General features: G+C 46.2%; 1 protein-coding gene across 1 annotated transcript in view; it reads right to left on the bottom strand.

Annotated features, from left to right (window-relative positions):
- The window catches only part of RGS7BP (regulator of G protein signaling 7 binding protein), a 109,082-nt gene extending 88,817 nt beyond the window's left edge, over positions 1-20,265 (bottom strand). Inside the window, exons 1-2 of the mRNA XM_004583737.4 lie at positions 19,379-20,265; positions 18,314-18,480 (exon numbers count right to left, since the gene is read on the bottom strand). Of these exons, the coding sequence (XP_004583794.1) occupies positions 18,314-18,480; positions 19,379-19,543 (332 nt within the window). The 5' untranslated portion in view covers positions 19,544-20,265. The remainder of the gene's footprint in view (positions 1-18,313; positions 18,481-19,378) is intronic.
- Positions 20,266-20,699: the final 434 nt, after the last annotated feature.

The raw sequence follows: 20,699 nt of genomic DNA on the forward strand, positions 1-20,699 counted from the left end.
TGCAAAATCAGATACGCAGGGAAGAGGAGAGATCAAGAGGAAGATTTTCTGTCCTCAAGTGGCCACAATGGCTGGAGTTGAGCTAATCTTAAGCAAGGAGCCAGGTGCTTTTTCTGGGTCTCCCATGTGGGCTCAGGGTCCCAAGGCTTTGGGCCATCCTTGACTGCTTTTCCAGGCCACAAGCAGGGAGCTGGATGGGAAGTAGGACTGCCGGGACACGAACTAGCACCTATATGGAATCTTGGCGTGTGCAAGGTGAGAGCATCAGACACTAGGCTACCACACTGGGCCCAATCTTGGATCTCTTGGCAAGTCTAACTCCAGAGTCAACATAGTTCCCAGAGAACTTTCCCCATTTTCTCTCCTGTCTTTCAGCTGAATCATTCTCCTCCTCTCCTGACTCGTTCCCCCTCACATCCCACAGAATTTCCCTCTCAGAAGTTGGAGAATGCCTTTATAAGGCAAAGCACGAAGCAAGACTTTCCCAGGGTGAACTGTGAGCACACTGTTTTTGGAAAGGTTACATCTCAATAGATTCCTGAACGCACTTCACGTTGCCACATCACAACTCCCGAACAGTCACCTCAGTCTGAAACTTCAGGAATACTTGAAAGCTAGCCTGAGTCTGGCAGACTTGGTGCCATACAATATATTTCATCTTCAGAAAATCAAAGATTGAATCTAGGAATGCAAAAAAAAACAGTTGATGTGTCTGGTTTCACGGAAGGAACATTGGCAAAATGATTTTGCATTTATGCTGCATGCCGCGGCCTAAAATAATCTGAGCAGCTTTCTCACTATTTGACAATGGCATGATGCTCAGACAGATGCAGCCGTTTGAACTCAAGCTTCAGATAGTAAGAAAATGCAACTTCTGGTGGGAACACATTCGTTGGAGTCATGCAGTTTGTAAGACACAGTCTCCTGCAGGTCCTGTACTTCCCCATGGGGTTGCTCTTAGCTGAGCATCCAATCCTGTCCTGACTTCTGTGTGCTGCCTGCAGGGACTGCCTCAGCTGTCTCTTCTGCCTGTGTGCAGGGAGAAGGATGTCGAACGTCCACAATCGACTTCCTAACTATGGTGTTCTTGGCTGCTTTTGAGTTGTGGGGCTCTTGGCCATCTACAGTGCTCCAAGGAACTAAGCCGTGAGGGACACATCATCCACTCGCCCTTCAGTTGACTAAATATTTCACAAGCTGGGCCCACCCGAACTGGACAGCTCCAAGTCAGACTGGCAGAAAGGTCCTCAGGCCAGTCATATTCCCCTCACTTGACTGGCATGGGGAGGAAGAACTTCTTGTGGTCCTCAGAGGGAAGATCTTTCTACGCTGACCCCTGCTTTTGACCAGGACCCAGGTGAGGCTTGTGATACCAAAGCAAGTAGACTTTTAGAAGTGCTCACCAAATGGTAGCGAGAATCAGCGTGACACTCTGAAGGTGACTGAACTCTGACTCGCTTTCCGGTTCCTCACTCCTTGCTCTGAAGAAAAACACCCACTACTCAGCACCCTCTACCCATACCAAAGCGCACTTGAGTTTTATTGCACTAGGCTGGGAAAAATAGAGTAGGATTCCTTTCCTTTCTCTTTCCCATGTTCTTATTTTTCTTTAAAAGAGATAATGACAAAAAACCTACAATGTTTGAGATGTGCAATTCATGAAGGATTAAATGCTTGCTATATATCAGGGAGCATTTTAGGAACAAAGTACTATTTCTACCCCAGATTTCATACATCAGAAATATTTTCATGGCAATAATGAGGTATAATTTATTTTTAATGCTATGATACATAGCGCTAATTATAGCAATGCAACAATGGAAATACAATCCTGAAGCTGAGTATGCAGGAGTGATCTATTGACTGCTAATGGATACAAGAGTGAAAGAGAAAAAACAAAACCACATCTTCACATATATCCTCAACTCACAGACTGAATGGCAAGCATAAAATAAAAATTCTAAATCAGAAGGAGACACTTCCAGGACAGACCCTTCAAAAGGCCTAACAGAGTCTAAGGGGCAGAGCCTGGCGCTCTAGCCATGCGTCAGTGTGGCTGGAAACTGGACAACACTTTGAGGGAGGCAATTGAGACAATTAGCATTAGGATTTTAAATTCCCTTTGCTGGGAGAGCAGGAGCTCTCGTGGGTGGGGGTATTGACAAGAATTTCCACCATCTTAAGAAGCAGTGCTTACAGCGCCTCTCAGTCTGGCCTCCTGTGAGTTCTTCCCAGGTTTTCCAAGAACTTCACCGCTACTCTCCTGAGTGCTGCTAACTTGCTAGTGGCAAGTGAACCCCTCTGGGAAGTCAAATCATGCTTCACTCTCCTCTCCTTTTAAAACCTGTGCTCATTGGAGATCCAGAGGGGAGCTGGGTGGCCAATCTGGTGGTGGTGTGGTTCCCCCACTTTGGCTACAACATCTTTGCCCAGGATGGGCAATGTCAGTTCTTGAAACATCTAGAATTCAACTGGTCCAGTCCTGGGTCAAAGTTCGGTTCCTTTTTAGAACACATACCAACCAACAAGAGAGATGGTGCTGGAGCCAGTGTTGTGGTATAGCAGATGAAGTCGCTAGCTTCAATGCTAGCATCCCTCGTGGATGCTAACTTGTGTCCCAGCTGCTCTGCTTCTGACTAACTCTCAGCTAATGGCCTGAGAAAGCAGTAAAAGATGGTAAGTACCCAGGACGCTCAATCTACATTGACCAGATGAAGCTCCTGTCTTCATCCTGGCCCAGCCCTGACTGTTGTGCCCATCTGGGGAGTGGCCCAGTAGATGGAAGATCTCTCTCTCTCTCCTTCTCAAACAAACAAATAAATAAATAAATCTTAAAAAAAAAAGAAAGAGGGTGCTGGAGGATGGAACAGTCTGAGTAGACAAAATACGGACGAAGAAAGTCCAAAACATTCAGGGTTCAGATAAATGTGCTGAGGCCGCAAGGGTGCAACACCAAGATCAATTTCATTCCAGTGGTAGCTTCTGTAAGGCCATACTTTTGTTACCGTTCCTTTCTGTTTTCCTAGTAGCTGAGAAAACCTTAAAAACCTTCAAACCGTCTGTGTGCTAACTGAAGAGATCCTCACCCTGCAGTGTGTCCAGAGGGAGGAGAGAGACTCTATGTGGAAATAATAGTTCGTGGCCGTGGAAGGGGAGAAAAGCAATCCTGGGACAGTTGAAGCAGGAAAAGAAGAGTTGATACGGGGAAACAGCCCGGTGCTGTGGTGAGACTAGACTGCAATATCATAGACTAAATCATATTTTAAACCCTCGCCCCCACCAAATATCTCAAACAAATACCTCAAGTTCTTGGAGTTTCATTTTTAAAACACATTGGCTGCTCTACAAATCTTCCAATTATACCCTACCTAGATGCCAGAGATGGCTTGGGAGCCTCAAGTTCTGGGAAGGGGGCTGTCCATGTTGGAATCATAAGGGAAAGAGAGGATTGTCGAGGTTCTCCTTGAACAGGTGAACACGTGGAGTCACCCTAGCTCCCACCCACCTACACAGTTAGCTCTGTGGTAAGCCACTCCGTGAGCAGTCTGGACTCTGATACTGACAGGTAAATGCATTTCACAGTCAATCTGCCAGCCTTTTGAAACACTGCTGTCCTGGTTTGTAAGCATATAGTATTTCAGATGGACTCATTTCCTCGCGAATAAGTGCCAAGGCTGTGGCACGTTACTACCATGAGTTAAACTCTCATGTTTCCCCTTGATTCAAGACAGACTTCTCCTGAAGTTTGCTCATGGCAGGAGGTCCAGGGCTACATACACAAATGTGAAAGGACAACGCTGTTTGCTCTTCAAAGGTCAGCCCAAGTGGCATCACTCTCTGTATGAAGGTCCCCCCGGCACCTGCTCCAGCAGAGCTGACACAGCGCTCTCCATGCCTGAGCTGCAACATGCATTGAATTGCTTGCCATGATTCGTTACTCAGGTGTTTATGCGATAAACTCCTCTAGGGTGGGGCCTATGTTTCTTTCATTACTTTCTGACCCATAATGAATGCTCAATGTTTAATGCATGAATTTAAAAAACAGACTAAGAAGGGAGCGAGCCTTTCTCACGTGCAAACTCCCTACTTCCTGTGTCTTTCAGTCTTGCTACACATTGTGTTGTGGGCCCTGGGAACCCTTCGTCTTGTGGATTGGGAGATCTTCGTTCTCATTACACAGCTAGTATGGTGAGAGATGCATCTAAATCAGATCATGGAAACTACAGCCAGTGGAGCCAGAGGACAAGGCCCTGATGGATGAGATGTTCACAGAAGTTACTGTGAGAGGTTTCTGAGAAAGGTCTTAAAAAGGGACATGTTGGGCCCGGCGGCCTCACGGCTGAAGTCCTCGCCTTGAACATGTCGGGATCTCATATGGGCGCCGGTTCTAATCTTGGCAGCTCCATTTCCCATCCAGCTCCCTTCTGGTGGCCTGGGAAATCAGTCGAGGATGGCCCAAAGGCTTGGGACCCTACACCCACATGGGAGACCTGGAGGAAGTTCCTGGCTCCTGGTTCCAGATCGGCACAGCACTGGCCATTGCAGTCACTTGGTGAGTGAATCATTGGACGGAAGATCTTCCTCTCTGTCTCTCCTCTCTGTGTATTTGACTTTGTAATAAACATAAAAAAGGGACATGTTTGGGGCTGGCATGGTGGTATAGCATGTGAAGTATCTGCCTTCAGTGCTGGTATTCCATATGGGCAGCAGTTCATGTCCTACCTGCTCCACTTCTGATCTAAATACCTGCTAATGTACCTGGGAAAGCAGCAGATGTCCCAAGGGCTTGGGTTCCTACACCCACATGGGAGACCTGGAAGAAGCTTCAGGCTCTTGGCTTCCAACTGGCCCAGCTGACACCATTTCAGCTGTTTGGGGGAATGAACCAGCTGGGGGAGGATCTCTCTCTCTTTCTCTCTCTCTCCCTCCCTCTCTGGTGCTCCTTCTCCATCTATAAAGTTGATATTCAAATAATAAATAAATAAAAATTGTAAAAAGGACACACTTAATTGGCTCAAGTGTTTGCTCTCCCCTTTCTATTTTTTTTTCTTTTGGAGCTACAATAGCAATCTTAGAACTGTAAGGGAAAAAGGAGTCCACCGATCCATAAATCAAAAACTAATACTTGCAAGCCCCTACCCTTTACGGCTTTAACTCACTGATGCGTGGCCTATGTTGCCTGCAGCCGAAGAGCTCAAGACACCTGCAAACTGATCTTCTTGTCTCTGGACTCTTCCCAGATGTGCCAAGGTCAGTTCACGCACAGGACCTTCCCACTTGCTGTTCTCCCTGCCTCGAATGTTTCACATGACTAAGTCCTTCCTCAAAATCAGATATCAAGTTAGAACGTCATATGAAAATATTTACCCACATCACATCCCTCATTCCCTTTCTGCTTTTCACATCCGTCATTCTTCAATAATATCATCCTCTTTTATTTTCATCACTGCATGGGTCACTATGTGAAATGTTGGGTTTTTTTGGCTTCTTTCTTATGAATACACAATCTGTGTTCCTGGTATTTATACAGTCACACACATAGGCATGTGCACACCTCACCCCTACACACACACATGAATTCAAACCCACACCATGAGTACAGGACATTCTTTATTGGGGTCAGGGCTGTTGTATCGCACCAAGAAAATCAGATCATGGGGCAGGTGCTCTAGCAAAAGTTCCCAGAAAGAGAGGACTTCTTTATTTAGACAGGAATATATTCTCTCATGAATATATAAAAAGTACTGTTCTATATGTTGATTAGGTTTGTAATTTAGGGAAATATGGGTTAAATACCATTTATGACCTAAGTACTAAATATAACATTGTTTATATGGGGTAATGAGTTTCAAGTTCAATTTTCCTTAATGAGCTCATTATAATCACGACCATAGATCAGCTTGCACATTATCTTCATATCCAGAAAATTCTTTGCCTCCCTGGGTTGTCCAGCTGCCTTTCCACCTTTTATTCATGACAGCTCATCAGATTTTTAACTCCTGGATGAATTTTGTTTGATTCACGAAAAGTGATTTAAAAGAATCTTAAGAATTTCTTCTCACTCAATCTCAGGTACATTTTTAAAGAAATAGATTTCTAGGGTGCCACTACCTATCCTATAGAAATATCCTATTTCATATCCTGTCTTTCAGAAATTATTCTCAAGGTCTGTGAAAGGCATGGTGTCTTGCTTCCAGCCGTCCTACCTGGCTTCTCAAACACATCTTTGGTGCTATTTAAAAGCAGTGACATCTTCTTACACCCCCTGGCACCCTTCCATTTGTGCTGGTTTTCAATGTCAGAAGCAGGGAGACTGTAATGAGCAAGCAAGACCTTTCCATTCAGGAGAATGAATTGTTTCTTTTCATTGCTAAAAAGTATGTCTCTACATATGCAAACAGATATTTACCCTGATGGGACAGGGTCTTCGTGTTAGACACCCCAATAATTGTGGAAGTAGCAAGTTTAAAATCAAACAGTGAAAGATTAGTCCAAAAATATAGACTGGGTACTGCGACAGGGATCAGTCACTAGTAACTTCCTAATATCCATTGTTTTCCTTGATAATAAAGTTATCATTTTATTTATAGAGACAATGAGAGAATAATTATTTCTCAGCTTGGTAAATGTGTGCAGTTAGGCATTGCTATGAGATACCATTTTGGAACTGCTTAAGGAGACCAGACCTCATGGGAATCCAGGGTCAAACAATGGGCTGTTTTTTCCTTTCTTGCTTGGAACCTACAGTAAGGGTCAGGGTCTCCTGCAGGAAGCCTGCATCATAAAGCAAGATTGAGGTTGGGGGCTATAAACCCTGGATAGGTAACGGAATGGTGGTCTCATGGAGCCCCCACCAATCCTGGGCAGCCCTTTTTAGAGCTTTTCTATGAGATGAAACCCTAGTGACTTTAAGCAATTGCTACTTTGAGGACTTTATCTTTTTGGTTAAATGCATTCAGGAATAATCCTTCTTGATACAGAAACTCACATGGGAGGCTTTTAAAAATATCCCAATGCCCAGGCTGTATCCTGAGCCAATTAAACCAGAAAGCCTAAGGATGCAACTCAAGCGTCAGCAGATTTTTCAAGCTGCCCAGAAGAATCCTGAGCATAGCACATGTTATGAGTCACTGCTTTGGGCAGACAGGCCTTGTAGGTAGCATGTTCAAGAATCTCCAATGGGACATGACGCTGCTTGTTAAAACTTCAGATTTCCAGGCCTCAGGCTCAGAGGCTTGGGTTCTTGACGGCTGAGGGCACCCCAGTGGTTCTGTTACAAACAATGTAGGGATTACCTCAGAAGGAAAATTGCTGTAGGCAATAGGGAATCTTAGGGCAAAAAAGAGTGACAAGATCAGAGAAGTGTTTTACAGGGATTAGCCTGGATCTGGTGAAAAAAGGGAGAAGAAGAGGTGAGAGGTTTAAGGCGAGGAGATCATTCAGGGAACACTGTATTAGTTGATGGCCTGAGGGGACACATTCATGAACTAAGAGGGTGGCTGTTGAAATGAGGGAAAAAGAAGCTACATAATACATGCTGGAAAAGATCAAACATACGGGGAGTCAGTAATGAGTAGGATACAGGGTGAAGGCATTTCTAGCCACGCTTAGTGACTAAGGAATACAGAAGGGGCATCACTTTGGCTAACTCGGTCAACTTGGTGTAGATTGCTACTTCCTGTATATCTCCAGCTGTGGGTGTCAAGGTGATTTTTATCAGCCTGATGAGTTCCCATCAAGTCATAAACTTTTATTTGCTAAATCAGTTCTCTTTCAAGGCTTTGATACTTCATCCTAACAAGAACCTATTTTACCAATAATTTTGGAGTGTGTAATGTGTGTGTGTATGTGTGTGTGTGTGTGTGTGAGAGTGTGTGTGTGTGTGTGTGTGTGTGTGTGTCTTTTTATGGGCAAGAAAGCAAAGGAAATAAAGGAATGGACGATATAGTTAGTCATTGCTTTGGGGCTGTGTTTTATAGAGATATCTTTCTGAAATGAGCCACAAGTAAACCAACTCTCAAGACGTAAAATTTGAAAGAACAGTTCTGAATGGCAATCTCAAGGACAAAGGATTATTTCACTACTTCAACATGAGGCCACTAAGTAGATGCTGTGGTGATAACTGATCCAATCTAAATTCAACCTAGTTACCTCATTATGTTAAAATACACACTGGAGCTTGATTGGTTGTAATAATGAGCACTGATGCCTCAGGAATTGATTCATTGATCTTTGGTATAGTCTTGAAGCCCTCTGTGATTTCAAAACAACAAATTGACTTGAGAGCTATAAAACAGAAAAACTACTAATGAAATGCAATCGAAATGTCATAAAGTACATGCTATTAACTCTTCAGTCTTACGCTGCATGAAGACAGATTTTTTTAAAGAATAGACTTAAATGAATAAGACACACTTGTCAGCACTGGGCTTGCCACTTTGGGTGCTAAGATGAATGAAACACAGCCCTGCTCTCTTCACAGTCTAAATAATAAAGTGACAATTGGATTTTCCTAAGGTTCATTTTAGATTCAATTCTCTCTCTAATTGGAACACTTATTAAAAAGATTCTTACAAGGTGAAAGCCATTAGATTCATCCAACATCTGAAAAAGGCTGAACTCCAATAGGCAACAGGAGAACACTCACTAATCCAGATTCTATATCTCATTTAGCTTAGTGGGTAATAATATCATTCTTCTTTAATCTGTCACAGGCGCTGCAGTGTGCCTTTGGAACACGAGCCACAGTATTGGCACTACTTCAGATTCAGCACCTGCTCGACTCTGCCAGGCTTGCCAGGGTCAGTGAATGTCCCAGCTCGACTCTGCCAGGCATGCCAGGGTCAGTGAAAGTCCCAGGTGTAGAGCATCCGGCACCTTGCCAACACCTCCCAGTGTTCCCACACAGATTTTGGCTCAGGCACCGGCAACTACATGGATTAAAGCAAAACGCTAGCCATATTGCAGATTCACCACCTTTGTGAATATTTGTATCTCATACACAAAGACATTCATTTCCATGCTCACAAACCCTTATGCCTGACATGAACTTCAGTCCTGCAGGTGATGAAACACTGGGCCCTAAGATGTCTGTCTGTGAGCGTGCAGAGAGAATAGAGACAGTCCTGGATAAAATTACACCTCCATTAGAGACAGAACAACTCCAACTGTGCATTCTACTGTGCTGGGCCAAGAACATTTGTTACAATTTGCATGATAGCTGACTTCTCATCCCACCCACCCCTGCCAAGATCACGTGTTGAAGTCCTAATCACCAGTACCTTAGAATAAAACCAGTTTTAGAAACAGGGTCACCACAAATACAATTAAGACAAGGCAAAATGGATCACTAATCATGCACCAAGACTCGACTCCTTGTAAAACCACACAGACATACACACTGGAAAAATACATACAAAGGCCATATGGCGGGCCTGGCCCTGAATGTAGGCATTACATGGCATCCTGGGTTCACATGGGGGCTCTGTAGATTGTCTGAGGAAGGGAATTTTGAAATGTATGAGAAAGGAGCCACTAAAGGAAGTGTTTGACAGCCATCTGCCAGCACATGGGAAAGCTAACACTTGCTGGGAGCCTAATTGTCAGGTCTAGGTTGCAGAACCTGACAGTGAGTGTTGGGGTTGGGGAGAGCCAAGTGAGGCTGGGCTGTGACACCAAGCAGTTTACAAGAGAAGTGGTTCTGGGGACAAATTCTGTAGGGGATTTGTAGGTTCACTGCTGTACCACTGCAGCACCTGCTAGTCTGCAGGAGAGCTGGGGGTGGTGACAGACTGAGCCAGGCACGATCATGGAACTGACACTCATGGGAGCTGGGGTTGGGAGCAGGCTAAAGCACCTGATGGTACACTTGAGAACTGGGTTCAGGGGCAAGCTGAGCCAGGTTATAGCACTTTCCAGCACATGCAGAGGCTGAGTCTGGGGCAAGGATATGCTGGGCGGGGCCTAGCACCTGTCTACACACATGAGATCTGAGGCTGGGAGTGGACCTGGTAAGGGAACTTGGGAAACTTCCCTACTAGGTTGAAGTTCCTACTGCTGAGCAAGTGAGCCAGGGCTGGGGGTAAACTGGGCTGGCTCACAAAGGAGCCAGGGCATGGTGTGGGTCATGCCAGGCTAGGCAGATGCATCCTCTAGTTCACATGAGAGCCAGGACTGGGCTTGGATGGGCTATAGCACCCACTAGCAAGATTTGGGACTTGAGGAAGACCAGGCCAGGCCAGGCTGCAGCATCCACTGGCAACTGCCAAGACTAGAGGAGGGCCATGCCAGGCTGGGTTGAAGTACCTGCAGGTCCAAGCAAGATCCAGGTTGGAGAGGGAACTTTGGGGACTCCCCTGCTAAGCTGCAACTTCCACTTATGAGTGCAACAGTTGGGTGGGGGAGTGTAGACTGGATGAATACGGCTGCAGCACCCCTTGGCCTGGGTGAATGGGCCAAACTGGGCTGGGCCCCAGCATCTCACAAAAGCCAGAGTGGGTGTAAGATGAGCTAGGCTAGGCCATGGCACCTATCAGTCAACATGAGAACCATATCTAGGGGTGTTTCAATTAGGGCTGGGCTGTTGTACCCACTGGCATTAGCTCAAAGGGGTGCTCAAAGGGCAGTGCTGTGGTACCTCACCAGTGAGAAATATGACTAGGGCATGTCGTGTCAGGCTGAACCAAATAGCCACCAACCCATGTGAGATCCTTGGCTGGGAGTGAACCTGATAAGGGAACTTGGGGTAGCCCACACCAGGCTGAAGCTCCTGTTGGTGAATGTGAAAGCTGGGGTTGGGGCATCCCAGGCCAGGCCAGCTATAGTACCTGTTGGCATATGTGTGGGATAGCTCTGGGGGGCAGGCCGGGATGGACCATTCACAAGGCTCCCCCTACCACGACCACTCTTCTCCCCCCACCCCCTTGAAAGTGTAAGAGTCAAGACAAGGTGCAGGCTGAGCTAGGTTGGCTGTAACACCCGTTAGTTCACATGAGACTTGGGGCTGGGGCCTAGCCAGGCTGGGCTAGGCTACAACACCAGCCAGCAAATGCTGAGATGGGATGGGTTGTGCCAGATTGGGCCACAGCACTTAACAGCATGCACAAGACCTGGAGCTGGAAGTGGGCCTGGTATAGGGAACTTCAGGGACTCCCCTGTTCCCTTGCTTCCACTGGTGAATGTGAGCGTTGAACTGGGAGTGGACCAGGCCTGGCAGGGTTGCAACACTTGTCAGCTGGCATGTGTGCTGCACGTTGGGGAGGACTGGGCTGGACTGGGCCATGGCACCAGCTAGCATCCATAAGAGCCAGAATATGTGTGGGTCAGCCAGGCTTTACTGCAGCATTCACTGGCATGAGCCAGGATGGGGTGCAAGTCATGTCTGGCTAAACCACAGTTCCCTCTGGCAGGTGTAAGACTGGGGCTGGGACTGATCCTGGTACGGGAAATGTGGTCACTCTCCCGTGTTAGGCTGCATCATATGCTGGCACATGGAAAAACAGAGCTGGGCATGGGCCTGGTGGGGGTTGTTGGAGGTTGCCCTGACTAGGCTACAGAACTTGTCAGTTTATCTGGGAGATGGGGCTAAGGGCAGATCTGGTTAGGCAGCTGCATCCATTGATATGTGCATTGGCTAGTCCAGATGATGGACCTACCTGACTCTGCACTGGCTGATGCATACAAGAGTCAAGTCTGCGGTCATTCCAGGTGAGGTTTCTTGGAGGACTCACCAGCTAGACCTCTAGACTCAAACCCTGGCTGCATGGAAATCTACATGATATATGATCCAACCTTGGAGTGCACGTATCAGGTCTGGGCCTCCTCAGTTCCTGATTCCCCTGCAGCGGAAAAACATATACAGATGCACATACGGGACATGGTAGCCAGTTCATCTGAATCAGCAGTGGATGGTGAGTGTCTCATCAAAGATTGGAAAGTGGAGCAGGACAGATGGCTCTCTTGGCCAACTCTGCAGCAGGTGTGTGTAGGTCTGCGGAGACACTAAGGTGTACTTTGCCAACCAAAATACCTTGAAGATTTTCTTAACCTTGGAGCCAACCAACAGTGTCTCCGAGCTATCAAATCCACTCAAGTAACATCCTTGGAACATGCTTGCCCACGTTGGGGTCTTTAAGGCGTCATCAGATGACCATCTCCCATTTCTGGGTGCCGATGTTGTTTGACAGCAAGGAGTGACCCTCTCTCCTCCTCAACCCTTGCCCCGGTACAGATGCAGAAGAAAGAGAAGGGAGAATTGAATTGTCTGTCCCACACACCTTCCTCCACGCCCCAACACTCCCCACCCTGGTCTGAGATCTGCATGGTTACACATCTTTTTCAACTCTGCAAATGATATAAAAAATAATGCGTGTGAATAGAAGGCAGAGGGGTAAGCCCAGAAGTATCCAACACCTTGGTCTTGGATGTGTACCTCCAAAACAGCGACAATAAAATTTTATTTTTTATGCCTTTTATCCCCCTCCCCCACATTCTGTACACTTTATTTTTACAGCCCTAGCAAAGTCAAACACATTTGTTCTTCCCTCCCATATTTGTGATAATGTATTGCTTTATTCATAAGCACCAGTTGCATTCTACTATGTGACCAATGGAAGTTAACATTTTAAAGCAAAATACTTGTCATAGGAAGGGAAAATAAAGCACAGCGAGTGGGTGGCTTGGCATAGCTGCCCACCATAGGTTGTTTTTACTAACAGCAGAACCTGTCACTGCCCACACAAGGCCTTTTCTACCATGTGAATCAAAGAAAGCTGTGCAAGCTGTCCCCAGGTCACAGAGCTCTTCTTCTTTGCTACCCTACTCCCATAGAATTGCTCTGTCTTGACCATAGTGTGGACTGGGCATTACTACATGAGCTGCAAGTCTCTATTCTTCCATAATCCAGCAAACTGAAACAAGGGACTGGACAAGAAACCAGCTAAGACTGAGTTGGGGCAGTGGGGGTCGGGGTAGATGCAGCACAAAAAGTAAATGGGAATCAAAACCAGTCCCGACCAAGAAAGAAGAAACACAAGCAGAGATGAGGCAGAAGGAGAAAAGGGGAAAATAGAGGCCTGGCTGGAGGAAAATCCTGACGGTGGTGCTACAGGTCCCTAGCATCTTCATGACCTTGTTCCACATGGAGCACAACTAGGAAGGGAAGAATGATTCTTGCGTGTGTAATGTATGGTTAAACCCCAATAAATTAATTCTGAAATGCAATCACCAAACTCCCTACAGGACACTTATTTTTTTCCCAGCTCATTTCCATAAACAGTCTATGAGATTCCACATGAGTTTGCATAGAAACCAAAATGATGAAGCCAGGGGACACAACATTTAACATTGCCACTTAGACATCGGGAAACTTACTCCATGCCACACGGTCTGTATTAGAAATAGAACCACAGATCTTAAAAATATATGATTTATGAAGAATCTAGGCTGAAGTATGTCAATACAACCATCTGGGAAATTATCATCTAGAAAATTCCTCAAACATAATATAACATACTAAGGTACACAAAGACTTATCCCAACCAAAAATTTGTTTTGACACTCTGAATTTTAAATGTCTTAAGAATTATACTGTTACCCTGCTCTAAATAAGACTTACTACATGCTGATATTTTCAGCATTTGATCCTCAAAAATACGATAACATTTGCTCCTTGTTATTTATAAACCCTATTTGATGAGTTAGGAAACTGAGATAGCAGAAGGCAATATTTTTGTCCAAGGTCACACTACTTGTGAATAGCACCATTACCAGTCTGGCCCTGGCCGCTGTGCTAAACTATTTACCAGACATTCACACATCACTATGAAGTATTTTGTAGAATGAGTTCATACACGAGTCTTTAGTAAGTGGTCAAGACTTTTACCCAGGCTTAATCTGATAGAATTAATATATTTTCCCATCACAATAAACTACCTTTTCACAGTGCTATACTTAAACCTCACTTAATTTAGGTTTTTTTTTTTATTTGAAAGGTACAGAGAGAGAAAGAAAGAAACCTTCCATTCTCTAGTGCATATCCACAATAGCCAAGGCTGAACCAGGTTGAAGCTTGGGAGCCTGGAACTCGATCCAAGTGTCTTACGTGGGTGTCAGGGAGCCATTTAGGAGCTGTTGCCAGTCGCTTCTCAGAGCGTGCATAAACAGGAAGCTGTATCTGAGAAAGGAGCTGGGACTAGAACCCAGGCGTTCCAATTTGGGTTGCAGGCATTCCAAGTAGCAACCTACCTGCTGTGCCAAACGTTCACCCTAAACCTAAGGTTGGAGTCAGTCTTTCTGCACTCTGGCCCTCTGTAGCAGTCTTGTGCAGAAGGCAGATTCAGTCCAAAGCAAGCATCACAGACACCTCCTAAGAGACGGAATGAATTCTAACCCTTGTTCGACAGTCATCGTAGTAGGCTCTGGGGCTTCCTACAGGGTGTCAGCTGCTTGAGTTGCCCCTGCCTGTGTGCTGGGCTCTCTTCTCTCCTCTCTCGGGATGTGGTGTGTGTGTTGGGACAGGTGCTAGATCAGGAAGCAAGACACTAACATTTCAGCCTTAAAGTATCTTCATGCTTATAAAGCATCTCAAGGCTGGGAATATGTTTCCTGCTTCCCATACCTACTTCACTTATTCTTCTCAACTATCCAAGAGTAATCATGAGAACTAGTTCATAGATGAAGGAGATTCAGAGTTAATTAAACTCCACCCAGGTCATCTATGATGGTTTCTCTGACTGCAGAAACTTTAGCTGCATTCTGCCAAATTGCCATCCCTCAGATCGTCTGGGTCTCAAATTCTTGGAATCTGTAGTGTCACAGAGCCCTAGGGATCCTCTGAAGGTGTGTCAGAAGTTGCTTTGGGAAGGAAGTTCAGGGAGACAGTGCTAAGGATGTCACCTGTCCGTGATGTGATGCAGGTGTGTACAGAGACACACAAGTGGTACATGGCAATGCCACTTTGACCTGCCTCATAAATTTTCGGCTTTTCCCATTTGCATGGAAGGAAGAACTTGTTGCTAAAAAGCAGAGATTTGCAGACCACTCTCCCAAGTGACCTTTTAAAGTCCTGTTTTTTAATATCCAGAAGGGATTCGAATTGTGAAGGCAGAATAACTGGCAAATCCAGCCATTCAGAGGTCTTAGATTCCCCTGGCTGGTTCTGTCTAGAAAATATTTGATGCTTTTGAAAGTAAAAGCAGTGCTCACACTTCTGGGAATCTAAACACAACTTGAGAAAAGGTCTTGATTATATCACTGAAGATGGATAGATAGTGAGAGCCACAGTCTGGGTTTTCATGTGTTCACCATATTTCTTGAGGACCAAGGATGAAAGGGTTATACAGAATCTGGCTGAATTTCTACTCAATGTCCATTCTCTTCCTTTCTTACCTTGTCTAACTTCTCTCCTCTCTCTCTCTCTCTCTCTCTCTCTCTCTCTCTCTCTCTCTCTCTCTCCTTCTCCTCTCTCTCCTTTGGGTCCCCACACTTGCTGCACACAAGGACAAAAAGGTGGTCTGTACCACTCAGAAATGAGTAAATTTCCTGGCTTCATCAGTCCCTGGCCTTTCCCTACTCACATTCGTATACAGAGCGAAGCAGTGGCACTTGATGATAGCTGTCAGGCAGGTGTTTGATGAATGCATGGAGAACCAAGTTCTGTTTTCCCATAACCCCAATGCCTATACACCTTACTAAGGGACACATATACAGAAAAGGATAAAGCCAACACAAGACCAAGTGTTGGGGATGATGATAATACCTTTTGGCAAAACATTTATAAAGGTGTTATTTACATCCATTCAAAGCCATACAACCAACGCCAAAGTCCGGTTTTGGAATATTTACATTAACCCACAAAGATTCTTTAAGTTTATGTGGCCAGCCCCTCTTCCTGCTACCAGCCTCAGATGATTATTAATCATTGCATCTTTATCAATTGTCTTTTTAGGCCATTGCATAAAACCAGGATCCGGTGACAAGTGGTGTTTTGGGACTGGCTTCTTTCAGTTAGCATCCTCGTTTGAAGGTTTATCCATGTTTTAGCACGTATCAGTACTTGGTTCTTTTTTACATAACATCTTTTACAATGACAGGAAAGAGCACGGATTTCAGAAACATGCAAATGTGGGACAAAAGCCACGCTGTGCTGATGCTTAGCTGCACGACTTTGGGTTGGCTCAGAATCCCTGATTCTCATTTGTAGAGCAAGGATGCTATTCCCTGTCTCCGAGGACTGTCCTATGAGTTAGTTGTATCATTACAGCAAATAGCAGGCACTCAAAATTGCAGTCCTCTCTACATTTCTCAAGAATCTTGCTTTCTCCCCCCTTGCTTTGGACTTGGTGAATCTTCCAGCCTCCCAACAGCATGGCTGAAAAAAGGACCCATATAAGAAGCAATATCCAAAACAGAATTTCACCAAAAAGGGTCCCACTCTTCATTAATGATGCCCCGATGGTGAAGAACTAAAGGAATTTCTTCCAATGAGATTGCTATCATAAAGAACACTATATTATTTTAATTCTTTTTAAGAGGTAAAAATGTGTCAAACTGTACCCTAGAGCATTTTACATGTGGTCTTTGCATTTGCAAGGCTCTGAGGGTACCACATGTCCCCACTCATTGTCATCAAACTTCCTGCACTAACATTAACCTTCAGGTAACCTGTAAGCAAGCAGCAGAGGCACACAAAGCCCAGTAAAGAAAGCCCACCGGAAATCTTCCAAACCCAACTTTCGGCCAAGCATTTCAGATCTGTTTTTTCCCAACTCTTTAGAAGCATGTGTGTGGCAAACCAGGCTGCACACAAGTGCCTCCTGCAGTGAATAGGTGCTGGTCTTGAGTTTAAGCCTGAAGGGAGCCTGAATGTCACTTTGTATATGCTTGGACACAGGGCTCAGTTTACAAAAATGCTACTTCTTAGCTCTGAGCTTCCCATTCCCGGTCCCAGTTGTGCATTCTTTGAGCTGTTTCCTAGCCCTTTCCTTCAACAGTACTGCCCTTCACCTTTCACCCCTGTCTGCCATTTGTTACAGCTGCGTTCCCGCCCCCGACCCACAGCCCCACCTCCAACAAGTTTCCAAAGCAGTCAGTAATCCCGCACCCTTTTATATCCAGTGTCCATAATTCACTTTGTTAAGTAAACAAAACACAAAATGTAAGGCCTATCAATATTTCTACTAGCTAAAAAACTCCCTTATTTTGTTTCTCAAATAGACAGGATTTTTTTAAAAAAAATGGTATAAAATGTCTGTTGTCAAATATAAGCCGGTTATTAAGAAAAGTGATGTGTAACTTTCCAACCTTTCTATACCGTACCAGTCACCGTCTGCACTGCTGGCGTTAAAGACAGCCAAGGGTGAGCCTTTCACACAGGTGACAAGACCCGTTTCCTCTTAGGGACCCGTCAGTTCACATCACTGTCTTCTGACTGTTTTGAACTCTTGTTTGGATAAAGTTACACTCACACACAGCTACACCGAGAAAAGCTAAATCTAGACTGAGCCAAGTACTAAAATTAAGGGATTTGTAGAAGGCTTCCCATGTTTACTTGCCCTAAGTACTTAGCTTGAAAATAGGAACTGTTAATAAAATCCATTGCTAACTGCTTTTTTTTTTTTTGCCACTTTTGAGAATCCAAGCAGTGGATGGAGAAATTTTTACTCATTACATTATTACCTAACATGCACTTGGTCTACATGCGTGTTAAAATCAATAAAGATTTGGGAACAAAACCAATCGAGGTTCATTTCAATTTGCATATTCTCCTAATATGTAAACATTTATGTTAATACTTCTTTTTCATATCACCACAGTGGAGAGAGTAATTTATATACAAGATTTTGTTTTAGGGGTTTTATTTTAAGCGGCATCATAGGAATTTATCCCATGGTATAAATAGCTCAGTAAATCTGAGATTTTAGCAAAGATTTTTCTCTCTAAAGCACAGAACCTTTTGTGCAGCAACAAATACAAAAGTCATCTTGAGGCATGATGATCTAACTGTCCTTTATGCCCAAACAGTACCCCCTCAAAAATCTACCAACATTTTAGTAGGCCAATATATTGAATGTTAAATTTTTGAAATATCACTTAACGACCCAAATTGTCCATATTTATAAACCAAAGCCTCAGTCTTCGAATTCTTATTTGTCCTCAAGTTTGTAAATAGCCCCGGGAGGAACCTGATGGTAGGGTGATTGGTTACACATCTCAAATTGACAGAGCCCTTTCCTGCCGCCTGGGCCACTGCACAGTTCAATCTGCATCGCGCATCCCGTATAAGGATTATCAAACAATGCCAACACTCTCCTACCCTGAGATGGCAGCCAGTTTTTGGTGTGCCTGACGGGCCATTTCGCAGCCTTTGGTTCTTGTTTTGTACATTTCCGCCCGCAGGGAGGGGCAGCTGACCGAGACATCCCCAATGGAAATGACCAACTCTCGAAACAGGGCCACCTGCGTGTTGAACTCTTGGACAAGCTGCAAAAGAAGCGAGTTTCTCATCAGACACATCATGGCAAGTTTCCTATTTTGGCAAATCTTACAGGGGCATCCAGCAGCCTTCATTCACCCCTGAACCTGTGCACTCCCAGGATCTCCAGCAAGGGAGTCCAGAGATGGGCTAAAGCTTAAGACTGCAAAGACAAAAGTCTGTTTGTCCAAGTCGAGTGTTGATTTTTCACAGGCAAGCTTGGCTCGGTGTTGAGTTCTATTTCTAGTTCTACTTGCCCCTGCCCGTTTCTGAAACGCTAGAGCTTCTCTGGAGAGAAACCCTGTTAGCCCCAGGTCATTGGAGAGTGATACTGGGGGACCGGGCCATGGACCCTCCCCCTTCTGCTCCTGCTAGGAAATGAATTTGAAGTTGCAAGGTGAGCAGACCAAAGGCAGAGTGTGGGAATAAGCCCATTCCTTCCTGTCTGGCCACTGATCCTCTCCATCTAGGAGCCTAACGGGCCGACCCACTGAACCTTCAGCCCCTCTGCAGCTCCTTGTGCGTGCGCTCTGTTTGGGTTTGTTGGCCGCTGTCTCCCCACAAAGCAGCACCCCCACCCTTCAAGCCCTCCCCACCCACGATAAGCGAGTCCGTTCACCCCCTATTTGATATCCACCATTCTTGGAGGGGGTAGAAATACCACCTGCTTCCGCTGACCCTCAAGACCCTCTCAGTGACACTTCTCTGCGCGAGGTCATTGACCACCCCGGTGTCACCCTGAATGTGAGGAACTGCAGATTTAAAAATAGTGTCTGGGCACGTGATCGGCATGGAGGCGCTGGGGGCGGGGGAGTGGCTGGCACTTAAGCAAACGATTCACATGCACGACTCTCCCACCCCCTCTTAAAAAAATAATAATAACCCAGAGGCGTAATTTTCACCCACCATCTTGCAGTCGTCCAGGGTTCGTTGGGTTTTGTGGGCGCTCTCGCAGCCGCTGCCCCTGCGCTCCCAATCCCCGCTCTGCAGCGGAGGCTTGCTGATCTGGAAGATTGAGGAGCGGGTGGACCGGCTGGGGCGCTTTTTGCGCCCATTCAGTGCAGAACTCATGCATACACATCCACCAAGCCGAAGCCGCTGGTGCAGTGCGCCCCGGCGCGGGCGGCCCGGTTGTTGCCTTGCGCGCTGCCGCCAAGCAAACCGGAGCCGGGACCGGAGGCGCGGCGCTCACAGGGTAGGGGCTGGCTGTGCGGGCGGGTAACCTTCAGCCTGAAGGAGAGCCGGGGAAGCGCTGGCTGTGCCTTGCAGCATCGCTTCCACTAGCAACAAGGAAGGGGCGCGATCAAGTTCTGTTCAGCAGCATCGCCGGCCCTGTCCCGGGAGCTGGACGCTGGCGCGGGCGCGCATCGCCTTCCTCTGGGCATGGATCGCGAAGCTGGGCCAGAAGGAACGCTCCGCCCGGCGGCTCCGAGTTTCCATTCAGATGGGGGGGGGGGGGGGGGGAAGCGTTCAAAGCCTGCGCTGCAAGGCGGGGGGCGGTGGGAGGGGTGTCGCTCTTGCCTCAGTGTCTTCCCCCAGAGGCACTGGTTTCGTCTTTTCTCCCTCCCTCCACTGTCATCGGGCCTGGAAGGGCTGGCCGTTCCGAAGCAGGCAATTGGCTCCAATCGGCTACATCGATCCCTCGCCTCTACCGGCTCGTCGGTTTGAGGATCCCGAATGAATCCGTGGCGGGACTGGCAGACGCAGGGACTGGGTCTGGCTGACGTGGCTTGCGGCCCCGCACATTGATAGGATGGGAATACTAATGTGATCCGTCCGTGCAACCCTCTTCCCCCTCCACAGTTTATGCACTTATCCAATCAAATCCCCAGGAACATCAATTGCAATATTACTTCATCTGCTCTATTATTAGAAACCAAAAGTGTCATCCGAGTGGAGCACGTTGCCACATGCTGGACTTAAACATGGGTTTCACATAAACCAGTGTGGGCTCCAGGACCTCACCCTCCAAATCGGAGACTGGGGGCCACAGGAGGGAGTGAGATTTTTGCTTCAAATGGAAGGCCTCTGGGAACAGCACAGGCACGCTCGAGTTTCTAGTGTCGTGTGTTTTTGCTTTTGGTCTTATAATCTTGGGAATGAGGCAGAGAAGTCAGAGGTACAGAGGCAAGCAAGTTCACCTGGTTGCATTGTAGGGTCTAGGGATGCAGCTCTGAGAGTGGTCCAATAGGTTCTTGAATGAGCAGGAACCAACAGAACTCCATGG

Source organism: Ochotona princeps, chromosome 23, assembly GCF_030435755.1.
Source record: "Ochotona princeps isolate mOchPri1 chromosome 23, mOchPri1.hap1, whole genome shotgun sequence".
In the NCBI taxonomy this organism is placed as follows: Eukaryota; Metazoa; Chordata; class Mammalia; order Lagomorpha; family Ochotonidae; genus Ochotona; species Ochotona princeps.